An 18,673-nucleotide genomic window follows, 5' to 3' on the forward strand; every position below is an offset into this window, starting at 1 on the left:
TGAATCGATTCAACGTATGAATTAACATGAACATTTCTTTAAATGCCATAGTTCGAATGGCTTGCTGAGTAAGTTTTCATAGATTTTGAGAAGCGAGTCACGCATTGAATTAGCCTTTAAAGTTCAAGAATCCGCTCGACTAGCTATTTTGCGAATCAATTGACGCTAAGTTCCAAGGCTTAAAGGGCTTGCTACGAAGTTTTGAGCTTTTTGCGAATCGATTTACGGTATGACAAAGCTATAAGGATTTCAAAGTTTCATCACTTGAGATGGTTTGCTTGAAAAACACTTTTTTGTTTGGAAAACCTACTTTTTACTAAGCGATTTAAAGCATGAAAAGTTTTTTGAATCGGTTCACGTTGCAATGTTTTGACAGATTTCAAAGTTACATGGACTGAAAGAGTAGCTGGCGGCGAAAAACTTAAATTTTTGCAAACCGATTCACACTATAGAAAATAGTAGTTTTTTGCGAGATGATAGATTTATGGAGACTGGCTTGCTAGTTTTTGCTTAAAACGTTAACCACGTTAATCAAGATGGCTAGAAAGAAATATTTTTGGTGCGATCACGCTTAAAATTAATGGAGTATGTATTTCAATATCGCTTTAGCAAAAACTTTGCATTGACCTGTCGAAATTTATATAAATGAAAGCGCAATTGTTCCTTAAAATTCAGTTGCATCGAAATTTGTACTTGAAACATTTGGTGTGAGAATTAATATAAGATAAAATAATTTAAGATAGGAACTGACCTTTTTCAGATCTTTTTTTTGCATGCAAAAGTTAATTTTTCACGCAGAAAGGATGTCTCAAGGTCACCTAAAATTTCAAAACTGCATTCAAAATTGCTCAAAGTTATTAGATTGCTCTTTTCAATTATTTTTGTCTGTTCCAACTTTTTGCTACTAATTATAGAGAGTTGCAAAAATTTCGGACAGACAGAAATAATTAAAAAGAGCAATCTTTCTGAGCAAGTTTTCTTTTATGGGATAGGTTGCTTGGGAGAAAAACTTCAGTTCTTTGCAAATCGGTTCTAGCTATGAAAACAAGTTGAAAAATTTCAAAGTTTTTTTGTTCACTAGCTTGTTCAAAAAAAATAAAATTTTTGCATCTCGATTCAAATTATGACTCGATTCAACAACTCAAACAGTTCTAATGTTTTATTGCTCAATAGTTTACCTGAAAAAGTTACCTTTCTTGAACCGATTTGCTTTATAAAATGTTTGACAAGTTTCATTGCTTGAAAGCTTTCTTAGAAGCACTAGCTTTGTGAATCGATTTAACGTATGAATTAACATGAACATTTCTTTAAAAGCCATAGTTCGAATGGCTTGCTGAGTAAGTTTTCATAGATTTTGAGTAGCGAGTCACGCATTGAATTAGCCTTTAAAGTTCAAGAATCCGCTCGACTAGCTATTTTGCGAATCAAATGACGCTAAGTTTCAAGGGTTAAATGGCTTGCTACGAAGTTTTGAGCTTTTTGCGAATCGATTTACGGTATGACAAAGCTATAAGGATTTCAAAGTTTCATCACTTGAGATGGCTTGCTTGAAAAACACTTTTTTGTTTGGAAAACCTACTTTTTACTAAGTGATTTACAGCATGAAAAGTGTTTTGAATCGGTTCACGTTGCAATGTTTTGACAGATTTCAAAGTTACATGGACTGAAAGAGTAGCTGGCGGCGAAAAACTTAAATTTTTGCAAACCGATTCACACTATAGAAAATAGTAGTTTTTTGCGAGATGATAGATTTATGGAGACTGGCTTGCTAGTTTTTGCTTAAAACGTTAACCACGTTAATCAAGATGGCTAGAAAGAAATATTTTTGGTGCGATCACGCTTAAAATTAATGGAGTATGTATTTCAATATCGCTTTAGCAAAAACTTTGCATTGACCTGTCGAAATTTATATAAATGAAAGCGCAATTGATCCTTAAAATTCAGTTGCATCGAAATTTGTACTTGAAACATTTGGTGTGAGAATTTATTATAAGATAAATTAATTCAAGATAAGAACTGACCTTTTTCAGATCTTTTTTTGCATGCAAAAGTTAATTTTTCACGCAGAAAGGATGTCTCAAGGTCACCTAAAATTTCAAAACTGCATTCAAAATTGCTCAAAGTTTGTAGATTGCTCTTTTCAATTATTTTTGTCTGTTCCAACTTTTTGCTACTAATTATAGAGAGTTGCAAAAATTTCGGACAGACAGAAATAATTAAAAAGAGCAATCTTTCTGAGCAAGTTTTCTTTTATGGGATAGGTTGCTTGGGAGAAAAACTTCAGTTCTTTGCAAATCGGTTCTAGCTATGAAAACAAGTTGCAAAATTTCAAAGTTTTTTTGTTCACTAGCTTGTTCAAAAAAATAAAATTTTTGCATCTCGATTCAAATTATGACTCGATTCAACAACTCGAACAGTTCTAATGTTTTATTGCTCAATAGTTTACCTGAAAAAGTTACCTTTCTTGAACCGATTTGCTTTATAAAATGTTTGACAAAATTCATTGCTTGAAAGCTTTCTTAGAAGCACTAGCTTTGTGAATCGATTCAACGTATGAATTAACATGAACATTTCTTTAAAAGCCGTAGTTCGAATGGCTTGCTGAGTAAGTTTTCATAGATTTTGAGAAGCGAGTCACGCATTGAATTAGCCTTTAAAGTTCAAGAATCCGCTCGACTAGCTATTTTGCGAATCAAATGACGCTAAGTTTCAAGGGTTAAATGGCTTGCTACGAATTTTTGAGCTTTTTGCGAATCGATTTACGGTATGACAAAGCTATAAGGATTTCAAAGTTTCATCACTTGAGATGGCTTGCTTGAAAAACACTTTTTTGTTTGGAAAACCTACTTTTTACTAAGCGATTTAAAGCATGAAAAGTTTTTTGAATCGGTTCACGTTGCAATGTTTTGACAGATTTCAAAGTTACATGGACTGAAAGAGTAGCTGAGGGCGAAAAACTTAAATTTTTGCAAACCGATTCACACTATAGAAAATAGTAGTTTTTTGCGAGATGATAGATTAATGGAGACTGACTTGCTAGTTTTTGCTCAAAACGTTTACCACGTTAATCAAGATGGCTAGAAAGAAATATTTTTGGTGCGATCACGTTTAAAATTAATGGAGTATGTATTTCAATATCGCTTTAGCAAAAACTTTGCATTGACCTGTCGAAATTTATTTAAATGAAAGCGCAATTGATCCTTAAAATTCAGTTGCATCGAAAATTGTACTTGAAACATTTGGTGTGAGAATTAATCGTAGAAAGTTTACCGGCTCAAAGTGTTAGTGGTTAGTTGGCTCAATTCTTCTCCTTTCAGTCAAAACGGTTAGTGATTTGAGGTCCAACATGATCTGTACTAGTTGCTTAAGCGTTAGGCAACATTACCCAGTTGCAGAGTATTCAGATGGTAAGACACGCCTTATAAGTCAATGGCTTGCATGCCATATAAGGAATCATATACTATCCGAAATTCCGGAAGATTCTGCCATATAGCTGGACCGTTGCAGGTGTCCTGTATATGTCATCAAATAAACCACCGGAACTTACATAGTCAGATGTCTCTGCGTGGCACTGCTCAAACTGGCATATAAAAATTGTACATTTCTTGGAGATCAATAGTGTTGTCTTACTTGTAGAATTTTGAGAATTTAATTTAGTTGAGAATTTAATATTGAGAGTTCCAGTTTAATACCGTATAAGCTGTCTTTGTTCTTGCGTGACTTTTACCTTCGTTTTGTTCAAATCCCGCTGACGTGAAATGGGTGAGTTAAGACCTCAAAAAATCTCTGCAGTCCCGAAGCTCTGTGTACCCAACTAATTATCATGCTTAGTGGACCATCACACCTTGAGTTATATTAAATTGGATCCCAATTTGGGAAGCATCTTAAATATTAATAATGAACTACCTATGGACTGTCCTTAAGCAATAAAAAATAAGGCTGTTACTGAGAACCCAATGTTAGCAATTAGCAATGAACGCAACTTTCTTAGCAATTAGTATCTTCAATTCGATGTGTTGAGTTTGATGTTTAATGTTACTGGTAGTCTATTATATAGTGAAATTTTTTGTGTTAATATTCGTTATTTTATGCAGAATTTCAATTTTCTTTGATGAATTACATTCACCCCACCTATGTCTCTCAAAAAGCCTCTGGAGAAATATTGAATTTTTTTTGATCATTTTTTGTTATGGTTTGATCAAAATATAGCATTGGGTTAGTTTGCTTATTATCGTGTTTCGAATATAAACTAGAAGCAAACAGGCAAGAAATTTATATTTTGAGCAAAACACTCAATCTTTTCCTTTTCATTTTTTGGTTAGATGAGTTTCTGAACTTAGTTTATTTTCAAAAAGAAGTTTTTCTATAAGTATATTTGCCGAGCTCGTTTCCATTATCTATTCCAGCACTTTACTGTCAATTATATTGGACAGCATTTTCGAAGCGTGTTTTAATTAAAAGTCTGCTTTTATTTCCACCAATTTAGCTGATTTTATCCTTAAATTTTACTGGACTGCCATCCTCGTTTCTAAACGGACAATTTAGTACTATTTTTGATTATGGCCTGAAAATAAAATTATTATTATAAAATTATTATAAAATACTGGTTGTTCGTTTGTATTCGGGTATCAAGATTGATTGGTTGATTTTAAATATGAGTCAGAGTTCGTCACCAGCAGAAGGTCACCAAGGGGTCAAATGCGAAAATGAAGGTACATTTTGTGCATCACTACGTTGAAAAAATTATCCTTATAATAAATCCCGGGAAATGGGCATTTTTTGTTCATTTGAGGTCTTTTCTGTCCTAATCTCCATCTAATAGCTGTTAAAAATATGAATTCCGTTTATTATTTCACAATTCTGGAAAAAACTTTCAGCTCTTTGCCTCGCAATTACTATCCAAATTGTCGCAACTCTACCAGATTTGTTTCAATTTTTGGAGATCAATAGTGTTGTCTTACTTGTAGAATTTTGAGAATTTAATTTAGTTGAGAATTTAATATTGAGAGTTCCAGTTTAATACCGTATAAGCTGTCTTTGTTCTTGCGTGACTTTTACCTTCGTTTTGTTCAAATCCCGCTGACGTGAAATGGGTGAGTTAAGACCTCAAAAAATCTCTGCAGTCCCGAAGCTCTGTGTACCCAACTAATTATCATGCTTAGTGGACCATCACACCTTGAGTTATATTAAATAGGATCCCAATTTGGGAAGCATCTTAAATATTAATAGTGAACTACCTATGGACTGTCCTTAAGCAATAAAAAATAAGGCTGTTACTGAGAACCCAATGTTAGCAATTAGCAATGAACGCAACTTTCTTAGCAATTAGTATCTTCAATTCGATGTGTTGAGTTTGATGTTTAATGTTACTGGTAGTCTATTATATAGTGAAATTTTTTGTGTTAATATTCGTTATTTTATGCAGAATTTCAATTTTCTTTGATGAATTACATTCACCCCACCTATGTCTCTCAAAAAGCCTCTGGAGAAATATTGAATTCTTTTTGATCATTTTTTGTTATGGTTTGATCAAAATATAGCATTGGGTTAGTTTGCTTATTATCGTGTTTCGAATATAAACTAGAAGCAAACAGGCAAGAAATTTATATTTTGAGCAAAACACTCAATCTTTTCCTTTTCATTTTTTGGTTAGATGAGTTTCTGAACTTAGTTTATTTTCAAAAAGAAGTTTTTCTATTAGTATATTTGCCGAGCTCGTTTCCATTATCTACTCCAGCACTTTACTGTCAATTATATTGGACAGCATTTTCGAAGCGTGTTTTAATTAAAAGTCTGCTTTTATTTCCACCAATTTAGCTGATTTTATCCTTAAATTTTACTGGACTGCCATCCTCGTTTCTAAGCGGACAATTTAGTACTATTTTTGATTATGGCCTGAAAATAAAATTATTATTATAAAATTATTATAAAATACTGGTTGTTCGTTTGTATTCGGGTATCAAAATTGATTTGTTGATTTTAAATATGAGTCAGATTTCGTCACCAGCAGAAGGTCACCAAGGGGTCAAATGCGAAAATGAAGGTACATTTTGTGCATCACTACGTTGAAAAAATTATCCTTTTAATAAATCCCGGGAAATGGGCATTTTTTGTTCATTTGAGGTCTTTTCTCTCCTAATCTCCATCTAATAGCTGTTAAAAATAAGAATTCCGTTTATTATTTCACAATTCTGGAAAAAAGTTTCAGCTCTTTGCCTCGCAATTACTATCCAAATTGTCGCAACTCTACCAGATTTGTTTCAATTTTTGTTGGAACCTATTTTTTTTGTGAAATTTTTTCATCAAAAAGAGACAGCTGCCGAGAAGGAAGTTCCTCCTCAGAATTGCTGTTTTGCAGGATCCGCCCACCATCCCCACTCCCCCTCTGCCACGCCCTTGCCCTCCTCTCCAGAGACAGCGACAACAGACTCTGCCATTCATCAGCCGGAACAGCAACAACAAAAGGAGCAGCAGGAACATCAGATGCAGTTGCAGCCGGGAGGGGGAGGAGTAGTGGTGGACGGAGTGGGCAATCGCAGACACAAATGGCCCAGCCAGGTGAGCAGAAAAGAAAACAAACGGAAAAGAAAGCAAGCCACAAAAGAAAACTTTCTTCATGCAAAGTTGCTATTTTGTAGGACACATACATCAGCTGAGAGAGTCTAGACAGGTAGAGCTAGAGAACTGACTGAGAAAAGATTGCTTTGGCTGATCGCCAGACGCCAAATTTGGCCTGTTTAAAAACCTGAATGTAACCTCGAAAAATGCGTTGAAAATTCATGAGAACAAATATGCATAATTGCTCTAATATTACTGTGTCATCTTATTAAAAGTGTATGATTACCACTGGTAAATATAGTATCTAACTAAGATTAAAACGGAATAAAATAAATAAGTGAATTAAAACTGACTGTAGTCTAAAAAGAGCAATTAGTGACTCCAAGTCTACTGTACTTCGTAGAGCAGACGTTAATTGGTACATGAATAAACAATAAAGGTCAAGTTAAGATATACTAAAATACTAAATCACAACATTCCCCTCTGCACAAAAAGTTATATCTGCCCGCTCCCCAATGTAGCCAATATCACACATATACTCCATTCTCCCCTCACTCCACCAGGGCCAAAGTTGAAACAAAAAGTAACCGCGCTTAGCACCAATGGAAATTAACAGAGAGTACAAATTACAATGGAGGTGATTATATGGTAATATATACAGGCTACCTACAAGATTACACAGAAATCTACAGCGACTGTACAAAATGTTATGTAAATTGGGGTTATGTGACATTTCTACAAATAAAACAAGCTAACCTACATAACTAACTAATTAAAATTGTACAAAATCACTCAATTTGAGAATAAGTACAAATACGTAAAATGGGTAATCCACTGGAGATAAGCTCGAGATAATAAACAAAAATAATATGTCGGCGCCCAAAATTATGCTACGAGAGTTTAAGAGTTTTCAGAGTCGAAAGTTCATAAAGCAGAAGTACGTGATCTACTTAACAATCCCCCTTTCAAGAAATGGGGGAGGAGATCATTAATAAGATAACTTGCAGCGAATTTTCGACCAATCAGAATGCAGCAAAGTTCGAATTTACATACAATGCTCTAGAGCGAATTTACTGTTTTCATTTACAGGGGTGGAGATTCTTTAGTAGATACAATGGGGGGATTGTTAAGTAGATCCGAGTTTCGCTCAAAACTTATAACCACGGCGGGCAATTGCATCCGAAGCGTCGAAACGTTTTATAGTAAAATCTGGATGTTCATCGCAGTATTTAAAAACTAGGTTAGCATAATCATCAGATAATCGACAATCTCGCAGTTTGAATTTCGTCTGACAAAAAATTCAAGGTTGTTCGGCTTCAGATTTTGCATGCGAAAAAGCGTCGAAAAGCACTGATTGCTCATTTTAATTAATTCTGTCTGTCCGAACTTTTTGCTAACAATTATAGAGAGTTGCAAAAAGTTGAACTGACAAAATTAATTTAAGACAGGAACTGAGCTTTTTCAGATCTTTTTTTTGCATGCAAAAGTTAATTTTTCACGCAGAAAGGATGTCTCAAGGTCACCTAAAATTGCAAAATTGCTCAAAGTTAGTAGATTGCTCTTTTCAAGTATTTTTGTCTGTTCCAACTTTTTGCTACTAATTATAGAGAGTTGCAAAAATTTCGGACATACAAAAATAATTAAAAAGAGCAATATGCAAATTTTTAGCAATTTTTGCTTGCAAATTTAAAAATTCAGATGACATTGAGACATACTTTCTGTCCAAAAAATTCGCTTTTGCATGCAAAAATTATCTGAAAAAGGTCATTTGCTCTTTTCAATTATTTTTGTCTGTCCGAACTTTTTGCTACTAATTATATAAGTATAAGAGGAGCCATTTAGCTGTTGCATACAACAAGAATTCTGTCACCAAGACTAAGTTTACAAGTGGCATGAAACTTAATCTTGCAGGCGAAACTTATGAAAACAATCACATTGCTCTCATAATTTGAATAAATTTATCGAAAGTTTTAAGTTTTTGAAATAACTGAGGCCTTCAAGCTTAAACTAAATTAAAGTAGCTCTTTGAAGCTTCGCGTTTGCCTTTTTGTCGGCTTTTTATGTTTTTTCCCTGAAAACTGCTTGGCAGATATTTGTAAAAGGAAACATTTTTTCAATTGTCTCAAATTTTTTTTTAATTGTCGTTTTTGAGATTCTACATTTGACTACTCTGTTCATCTTGTCTAATTGCAATCAAATTTATTTTTGCGTCAAAATCTGATTCATATATTGAATTTTATTCGGCGTTACTCTAGCATATCTTTTTTTGTGTTCACCAACTACTCTTCACATTCATTGAAGTTTATTTAAATACGAGACGCCTAGAGCCTAATTTTTTTTTTGGACGCAATGTTCAAATGAACACATTGTTTTACTTTTGCCGAGCGCAATGTCAAAATTTTTAGATTCAAGTTTTAAGAAAACCGAGAAATTTTCAGATCTCTTAGGTATTCTTAACTCCGGAATATTCTTGAATCCTGTTAGAAACAAGGCTTTCTGTACACAAGGTAAAATTGATTCCACTTCAAGGCTAAACAGTACCTGTGAATTCTTTGTCCCAATTTTGCCTGCACAGATTAATTTCATTCTGAAATGATCTTACTAAAAGCAGCAACCTCCTTGCTTCGAAAATGATTTTTTTTCGAACCGATTCGTTCTATAAAGTAAGTTGAAATATACTAAGTTTTCTTTTATGGGATAGGTTGCTTGGGAGAAAAACTTCAGTTCTTTGCAAGTCGGTTCTAGCTATGAAAACAAGTTGAAATATTTCAAAGTTTTATTGTTCACTAGCCTGCTCAAAAAAAATAAAATTTTTGCATCTCGATTCAAGTTATGACTCGATTCAACAACTCGAACAGTTCTAATGTTTTATTGCTCAATAGTTTACCTGAAAAAGTTACCTTTCTTGAACCGATTTGCTTTATAAAATGTTTGACAAGTTTCATTGCTTGAAAGCTTTCTTAGAAACACTAGCTTTGTGAATCGATTCAACGTATGAATTAACAGGAACATTTCTTTAAATGCCATAGTTCGAATGGCTTGCTGAGTAAGTTTTCATAGATTTTGAGAAGCGAGTCACGCATTGAATTAGCCTTTAAAATTCAAGAATCCGCTCGACTTGCTATTTTGCCAATCAAATGACGCTAAGTTTCAAGGCTTAAATGGCTTGCTACGAAGTTTTGAGCTTTTTGCGAATCGATTTACGGTATGACAAAGCTATAAGGATTTCAAAGTTTCATCACTTGAAATGGCTTGCTTGAAAAACACTTTTTTGTTTGGAAAACCTACTTTTTACTAAGCGATTAAAAGCATGAAAAGTTTTTTGAATTGGTTCAAGTTGCAATAGTTTGAAAGATTTCAAAGTTACATGGACTGAAAGAATAGCTGGTGGCGAAAAACTTAAATTTTTGCAAACCGATTCACACTATAGAAAATATACGTTTTTTGCAAGGTGATAGATTAATGGAGACTGGCTCGCTAGTTTTTGCTTAAAACGTTAACCACGTTAATCAAGATGGCTAGAAAGAAATATTTTTGGTGCGATCACGCTTAAAATTAATGGAATATGTATTTCAACATCGCTTTAGCTAAAACTTTGCATTGACCTGTCGAAATTTATATAAATGAAAGCGCAATTGATCCTTAAAATTCAGTTGCATCGAAATTTGTACTTGAAACATTTGGTGTGAGAATTAATCGTAGAAAATTTATCGGCTCAAAGTGTTAGTGGTTAGTTGGCTCAAGTCTTCTCCTTTCAGTCAAAAAGGTCAGTGATTTGAGGTCCAACATGATCTGTACTAGTTGCTTAAGCGTTAGGCAACATTACCCAGTTGCGGAGTATTCAGATGGTAAGACACGCCTTATGAGTCAATGGCTTGCATGCCATATAAGGAATCATAAACTATCCGAAATTCCGGAAGATTCTGCCATATAGCTGGACCGTTGCAGGTGTCCTGTATATGTCATCAAATAAACCACCGGAACTTACATAGTCAGATGTCTCTGCGTGGCACTGCTCAAACTGGCATATAAAAATTTTACATTTCTTGGAGATCAATAGTGTTGTCTTACTTGTAGAATTTTGAGAATTTAATTTAGTTGAGAATTTAATATTGAGAGTTCCAGTTTAATACCGTATGGGCTGTCTTTGTTCTTGCGTGACTTTTACCTTCCTTTTGTTCAAATCCCGCTGACGTGAAATGGGTGAGTTAAGACGTCAAAAAATCTCTGCAGTCCCGAAGCTCTGTGTACCCAACTAATTATCATGCTTAGTGGACCATCACACCTTGAGTTATATTAAATTGGATCCCAATTTGGGAAGCATCTTAAATATTAATAATGAACTACCTATGGACTGTCCTTAAGCAATAAAAAATAAGGCTGTTACTGAGAACGCAATGTTATATTAGACATTCAAACCCAAATGGTTAATACTTTGGGACTTTCTTAGCAATAAGTATCTTCAATTCGATGTGTTGAGTTTGATGTTTAATGTTACTGGTAGTCTATTATATAGTGAAATTTTTTGTGTTAATATTCGTTATTTTATGCAGAATTTCAATTTTCTTTGATGAATTACATTCACCCCACCTATGTCTCTCAAAAAGCCTCTGGAGAAATATTGAATTCTTTTTGATCATTTTTTGTTATGGTTTGATCAAAATATAGCATTGGGTTAGTTTGCTTATTATCGTGTTTCGAATAAAGACTAGAAGCAAACAGGCAAAAAATATATATTTAGAGCAAAACACTCAATCTTTTCCTTTTCTTATTTTTGGTTAGATGAGTTTCTGAACTTAGTTCATTTTCAAAAAGAAGTTTTTCTATTAGTATATTTGCCGAGCTCGTTTCCATTATCTACTCCAGCACTTTACTGTCAATTATATTGGACAGCATTTTCGAAGCGTGTTTTAATTAGAAGTCTGCTTTTATTTCCACCAATTTAGCTGATTTTATCCTTAAATTTTACTAGACTGTCATCCTCGTTTCTAAACGGACAATTTAGTACAATTTTTGATTATGGCCTGAAAATAAAATTATTATTATAAAATTATTATAAAATACTGGTTGTTCGTTTGTATTCGGGTATCAAAATTGATTTGTTGATTTTAAATATGAGTCAGATTTCGTCACCAGCAGAAGGTCACCAAGGGGTCAAATGCGAAAATGAAGGTACATTTTGTGCATCACTACGTTGAGAAAATTATCCTTTTAATAAATCCCGGGAAATGGGCATTTTTTGTTCATTTGAGGTCTTTTGTGTCCTAATCTCCATCTAATAGCTGTTAAAAATATGAATTCCGTTTATTATTTTACAATTCTGGAAAAAAGTTTCAGCTCTTCGCCTCGCAATTACTATCCAAATTGTCGCAACTCTACCAGATTTGTTTCAATTTATGTTGGAACCTATTTTTATTTCTGAAATTTTTTGATCAAAAAGTGCTCTATTTCAGATACAGCTGCCGAGAAGGAAGTTCCTCCTCAAAATTGCTGTTTTGCAGGGTCCGCCCACCATCCCCACTCCCCCTCTGCCACGCCCTTGCCCTCCTCTCCAGAGACAGCGACAACAGCCTCTGCCATTCATCAGCCGGAACAGCAACAACAAAAGGAGCAGCAGGAACATCAGATGCAGTTGCAGCCGGGAGGGGGAGGAGTAGTGGTGGACGGAGTGGGCAATCGCAGACACAAATGGCCCAGCCAGGTGAGCAGAAAAGAAAACAAACGGAAAAGAAAGCAAGCCACAAAAGAAAACTTCCTTCATGCAAAGTTGATATTTTGTAGGACACGTACATCAGCTAAGAGAGTCTAGACAGGTAGAGCTAGAGAACTGACTGACAAAAGATTGCTTTGGCTGATCGCCAGACGCCAAATTTGGCCTGTTTGAAAACCTGAATGTAACCTCGAAAAATGCGTTGAAAATTCATGTGAACAAAAATGCATAATTGCTCTAATATTACTGTGTCATCTGAAAATGGAAACAGTAGTATTCGCACTATTCCCTGTTGCAGGTGGACTATGTGTTGTCGCTTATGGGCTTCGCAGTGGGACTGGGCAACCTCTGGAGATTCCCCTACCTCTGCTTCAAAAACGGAGGAGGTCGCTTCAAACTACTCATTAATTATCATTCCGAATAAAATAGCTGAAAAAATTTTTTTTCAATGAGTGACTCAATAACAATGGATTACTTTAGCGAGAATCGCATGCAAACGATTACTTGATTTTGCATAGTTTGCGACACAAATTTTTTTTTTTAAATAGGCTAATGAGGCGCAAATTAATGAATCATTAAATGTAAACCGGAATCTCAGAATGCGTTTACGCAGCACAAAAAAAAAGAAACTAATGGCAGAATCTCGCGGAAAATCTTCGTTAGAGCATAGATTATTGTTTCTGTACATGCAGGTGCGTTCTTCGTGCCCTACTTGCTGTTCATGTTCACCTGTGGGGCCCCCCTCTTCTTCCTCGAATCCTCCCTCGGCCAGTTCACACAGCAGGGGGTCCTCAAGTGCTGGAACATCGTGCCAATATTCAAAGGTACGTGCACACATCCCCGCGCTACATTCATTGTCTTTTTTGTCAGAAATTATGTTGTGCTCCAAGAATACTAGAAATATCCTGTTTTCGCACATAATGTTCTGCGCCGCTGGCAATATTTTGAGAAACATCCAGCTTTCCGTTTTTGGAGAGGTTTTAATTGGCGCTAAAATTGGAATGCAATGACGCCAAAGGCGCCTTTACAAAAACTTTAGGTTTACGCCTAACAGTTAATTTTTCTCGTCAATTTGGGTCTCGCAAGGCATTGTGTGATCATTGTGGTTAATTTTTATCGTCAATTTGAGAACTCTCATTTGATCACTCGCCAAATGAAAAATCTCTTCTCTCTGATATTTAAGATCATTTTTGTTTGCTTGCAGGAGTTGGTATCTCCACCATGTTCGCTCTGCTGTACCTGAACATCTACTACGTGGTCATTCTGGCCTGGATCCTGTTCTACATGCTGGAGTCCTTCAAAGACCCCCTTCCCTTCTCCACCTGTGGCAACTCCTGGAACTCAGACAAGTGCCACACAGTGCAGCAGATCAGAAACAGTTTCTCCCCCAATATCACACTCAGTGTGGATGAGTATTGGAAGTGAGTATTCGCATCAACATACACTTCCCGCCAAGTGGTCAACGCCGTCTGAAAATTGCCCTAGGTGGTGGCGTCTTTGGCGCGCTTTCTCGAAATGACGTTTGAAGGTGCCGAACAACTAAGCAATGAATAAATCGCACGCATGCATGAACGAACGCCTTTCTCATTACAATTTATATTAAGGGTTGAGTGAGGTAGTAAAAAAAAACGCGAGGAAGGATTTTAAAAATTAAAAAAAAAATTAGAAATAATATTTAGAGGAAGTATAAAAAATAGTGGGTATTCACTAATACCAAAATGATAAATCAGTCCCATTTGTACCAAAATAAAAAATCAATCGCATTAGTTCCAAAAATATTCAATTGGCCAAAGACTAAGCTTGGTTTAAGGTCGCCGGTGGGCGCTGCGCTCTAACCGGCTCTAATTTTCGTTATGCGAGTCCTACCCTCTGTTGGCAAGCTCGCAACACGTTGGGGCGGCTGCGGCGGTCACTATTATGCTGTTTAGTTTTCTTCTGTTTGAACAGTAGTAAATTAATGTCATCTTTGTCTTTGTTGCCTCACAATTCGACCAATCAGAAATCTAAATGAATAATATTGGTACAAATGACTCCTGGAACTGACTTTGCCAAAAAAATCTTTATTCAAAATTAGGAGTTTTGTATAAAATAAAGTTGGAGATGTGGGGGATCGAACCCCAGACCTTCCGCATGCGAAGCGGACGCTCTACCACTGAGCTACATCCCCCTTGCTTGAACGGATTAGTTGGTCCTGTAACAACTAGACTGAATAGTCTTCTTATTTATCTCATTATACTATTTTCTATATTATACTGTATAAGTAACCAGTAAAAATAACCATGCATTTCCACTGCTTAGCTTCACGGCATGTAATTTCATTTTGGCGTAGTCCCAAAAGCTTACTGCTGTGCGGCCGCCAGTAAGTAGACAACCGCTTAAGAAGACAAATTTGATAATACTCAAATCATAGTGTAGTGACTGAGGCTCTTTTGCTTTTCCCTCTCCCCCCAACCTCACGAGCATTATCTTTATGGTGTAATGAGTAGTTACAAGGTTTTAACTATGAAGACCAAATGTGTTTGTCATGGCCAATATTTAGTCTTCATGCCAACTTTTGTGCCCGCCGTGAGGTTCCATGGATATTAATCGATTTTAATCGATTTTCGTGGTCAAAAATGTTGGCATTATAAACGATTATAATTACAATTTGGGATCGATTATAATCAATTTTTATTTACAAAAAAAATGGTTAAAATCCATTTAAAAGCCATTATCATTGTGATATTGCTATGCTACGAGTAGGTAAGAGCAAAAGAATAATTAAAAACATTTAATTCTGTCTTTTGGATTTGCTTAGTTGGCTCTTTTTCCTTAGCCCGCCCCCCCCCCCCCCCACCTCACACAAACATGAATTTTATAGTCTAACGAGTGGTTTTACAAGGTTAATTATGAAAACCAAATATGTTTGTTATAGCCTAATCAGTCCGCATATCAATTTTCACGACAATCGAACAAAGTGAACATTAATTTCAAATTGAAAAATTTGCAGGTGGGGGGGGGAAGGAAAAAGAGCCGCTTAGTTTTGTTAGAGATCACGTTCATGTGTCTTCTACGATCGCAACCGTCCAAATGACTGTTACGTTTGGCCTGCATGGATGGCCTTGAATAATACTTAACAATACATAACAGAAAATTAATAACACTTTATCCAAGGTTACTGTGGCAACAGTACTACACGGTACCACATTCCCCTGAGGACAACAAAATTTTATATAATACCTTATAAAATTTTATAAATAGTATATAAGTCTCAGTTTACTAAATTGCTTTCATTTTAGCTTAGTTTTCCTTGTTTGTTTTCTTCATCACTTCCGCTTTGTTTCTTGCAGCGTTCCACGATCCCGACTCATCCAACGATGTAGCTCCGAATTTCCTTTTGAACAAATGTCTCTCTAGTAAGTCAAACGTGTTGTTCTCCAATGTTGTTTCTTTGTTATTGATGTTTAACTTTGCCAGTCTCAATCTGTAGGCCTCCAGTGCTGCCAAATTTAGCTCTGTTACATCGTCTTCACAACTAATCAACTTTACTGAGTGTGATACCGGTCTGCCGTATCTCTTTGGTCCCTGGTTCTTTGTTTGTCGACTGCTTCGTCTGACTGTCGTTGTATCCTTTTCTTTGTCCGACTCGTCCGCAAATACTGTCGGGCTATTGTCAACTGATTACGCTTGTTGAGTCAGTAGTTTTTCTGCTTCGTTTTGTACCCCTCGGGTCAAAACCTGGTTTGTGATTTCTTCCCATTCTTTTGTTGTCATATTGTTATTCTGGAATGTGTCCACAATTTCCTTTTCACTAGTTTGCCGCGTGATCCTTTTACTCATGGAGCTTCTTTCGGTGCAGACGACTCCATGTAGACGGCTTCATTGCTCGTATCCCGCTTCTTAGATTTTTTTGCTGTTTTAACAGTTTTCGTTTTACGTGGCTCTTGCGTCTTGGTTTTTTGCAGATTTTGCACTTTGGACGAGTGGTCCTGCCCTATTTGGCTTAACCCTTTTCCTCCTAGATTTAGGCCCCCGCCCATCTTTGTTTCTTTTGACGTAACTACGTTTGGCGAGTTTTGAAACTTGTCCATTAGTCGATTGTCTTCTATTTCCTGATCGGTTGGCCCCTGGTCTTTCGCACCATGTTCTTCAGCCGACTCACTGTCTACGTCTTCATGATGTGATACTGTCTTCTGTTGTTTGCTCCTAGGTTCTTCCCCCGTTGGGCTCCTCTTTTTCTCCGAGCTCTGTGCTTTGGGGTGTGTATGAAGTTTTGATCTCGCTATATCGCTCTTTCGATATACTGCACCAGCAGCCGTTTATATTGTTGACGGTGTCTCTGCCACTTTCAGCGGTATTGTTAGGGCCTTTCCACTCTTTCTTTGCTCATGTTTTCGGAGGAAGCTTCCTGACCAGCTATCATCCGATGTAGTCTGCTTGTCTTCGATAAATCCTTTTCGCCATGAGTATAGGAGTTCCTTTCTCAGTTCGGGATTTATCGTGCTCGTTTCATCTACAATTCGTCGTAGCTCGCTAACTGAGATATCCCGTCTGGTGACATTCCATCTCGCATTGGTCTCTAGTAGCTGCTTTAGTTCCTTTGCCCTAGCTCTTTCTTTGGCCGGCTATTCTGTCCTTTTCGTATAATTTTTACATTGTCCCTGGATTGATCGATGCGTCTCTTCGACTGCGATGCTGTTAACGCCGATCTCTCCAAATGTTCGTTATCTAAACGATCAGATTCCTTCAGAAATTTATCCCTTACAATTTTAAACTCAGTTTTAGGTAATCGACCAAAGTGCGCTTCAAACGGGGACAACTTTATTGTTTTCTGTTTATTCCATCTTAGGTCCCTAATTATTGTGCTCAAGCACAATTTCATAGATTGTACTTTTTCTTCGAGTAGCATTACTCCCAATCTTCGTTTAATAGTTTGTATCGTTCGTTCGACTAGTCCACATCCTCGATGATCACCGACTGGACAGATTTTTTGAATAATTTTATTTTCAGTGCAAAATTTTTTCATTGATTTTCCTGTAAACCCGGAAAACTGATCCGTTTTAATCGATTCTGGTATTCCATGTGTGTCAATGTAGGTACGTAGAAATTTTATTGTTGACTTTCCCCTGGAGATTTCGTAACTTTGACTGACGGAAATTTTGAGTATCTATCAATAGCAACTAACAAATATATCTTCTTTCCCTTATGGTCTTCAAGTGGATCCGCATAGTCTAATTGTAATTCTTGACCAGGCTGTGTCAACAGTGGAAGTGGTTTGGCCGAATTTTTTGGGATTATATAATTAGCATTCTTACCATAACGAGTGCAACTTCTACACTCTTCGGCCATATTGACTATGTCTTTGTGCATGTGTGGCCACCATAAGTAATTGGAAACCTCCAACATCGCTTCTTGGCCAGGATGTCCTTGATGAAGTCGTCGAAGCACCGCTTGTCTCAGCTTCTCAGTTACGGCTAAACGATTGTCCACCAGTAGGCAGTCATCTACTACCGACATCTGGTGCCACAGAGGATTGGTGTATGGACCCATTAGCTCGAATCCGTGTCTATCGTTCCGTTCCACCACTCGACTGAGCCGATCCATCCAAGTATCCTCTGATACTAGTTCCGCCAGTAGACTTTTGTCGAATAATTTTTCGAGTGACAGTGGGCCATTTGTTTCCTTTAACTGCTCCGACAGTTGGTAATTGCTTTTCCGCGACTTATGTCCACCTCTCGTTTTCTTTTGCGGTGTGACCATACAAGTCTCAGTTCCTGAACTGTAGTCCGGTTCTCAACGATTTGTCCAATCTCAGTTTCATCTCCTGATTGGGTTTGTCCCGGTGGTTTCGGGCTTTGCATCACCGAATTGGCTTCTAATTCCATCGTTGATCGGGGTTTCTCATTCTTCTCCGATCCTATTAGTTCATAAAATGAAACTAACATTGGTTGGGCTGTTGTAGCAGTTGATATTGACTGACCACTATTTCCCGTGTCTGTTCCGATTTGTCTGTTCATCATGTTCTAATTCGCTTGTGGTATTTGTTCAAAGTCCGAATTCTCTGATTTTGATTTGTTTGGGGTCCTTTGTATCATTCTGGTTCTTTGGAACGTCGTTTCTGTTATTTCCTCCCTTAATGTGTCTGTGTTATTCCGATCCTGAATTCTGACCATCTTTTTTTCTTTTCCTCTCTTTGCTGTTTCGCCTGAAGGCATATTTTCTGATTCGCGATTTGATAACTTTCCGATTTTTTTAACTGATTCGACCGACTGTATTTGCTGACGATTTTGAGATAAACTGATTTTTGAGTTTTCAAACTTTTCTCGTTGAAACGAACGTGAATCTTCATTTCTTTCGTTCCGGTCGTGCTTTGTCCGTTTTGGAACGTTTTGGTTGCCAAAGCAACGGGTAGATGACGTGTTCTGA

The 18,673-nt window shown here is 36.5% G+C and overlaps 1 protein-coding gene and 1 non-coding gene across 3 annotated transcripts in view; one reads left to right on the forward strand and one right to left on the reverse strand.

Moving 5' to 3' along the window:
- Positions 1 to 10,563: 10,563 nt before the first annotated feature.
- The window catches only part of LOC134841630 (sodium- and chloride-dependent GABA transporter 2-like), a 59,142-nt gene continuing 51,032 nt past the window's right edge, over positions 10,564 to 18,673 (forward strand). Inside the window, exons 1-5 of one of the 2 annotated variants that reach the window (XM_063857660.1) lie at positions 10,564 to 11,730; positions 12,012 to 12,259; positions 12,567 to 12,654; positions 12,961 to 13,092; positions 13,473 to 13,689. In XM_063857660.1, the coding sequence (XP_063713730.1) occupies positions 11,673 to 11,730; positions 12,012 to 12,259; positions 12,567 to 12,654; positions 12,961 to 13,092; positions 13,473 to 13,689 (743 nt within the window). In that variant the 5' untranslated portion in view covers positions 10,564 to 11,672. Of the gene's footprint in view, positions 11,731 to 12,011; positions 12,260 to 12,339; positions 12,372 to 12,566; positions 12,655 to 12,960; positions 13,093 to 13,472; positions 13,690 to 18,673 lie in introns of those variants that run through there. The other variant, XM_063857661.1, reaches the window with a different exon arrangement.
- Trnaa-cgc (transfer RNA alanine (anticodon CGC)) lies at positions 14,364 to 14,435 on the reverse strand. Its single transcript has one exon. It is a non-coding gene; the product is annotated as a tRNA-Ala (tRNA).

This window comes from Symsagittifera roscoffensis, chromosome 3 (genome assembly GCF_963678635.1).
Source record: "Symsagittifera roscoffensis chromosome 3, txSymRosc1.1, whole genome shotgun sequence".
In the NCBI taxonomy this organism is placed as follows: Eukaryota; Metazoa; Xenacoelomorpha; order Acoela; family Convolutidae; genus Symsagittifera; species Symsagittifera roscoffensis.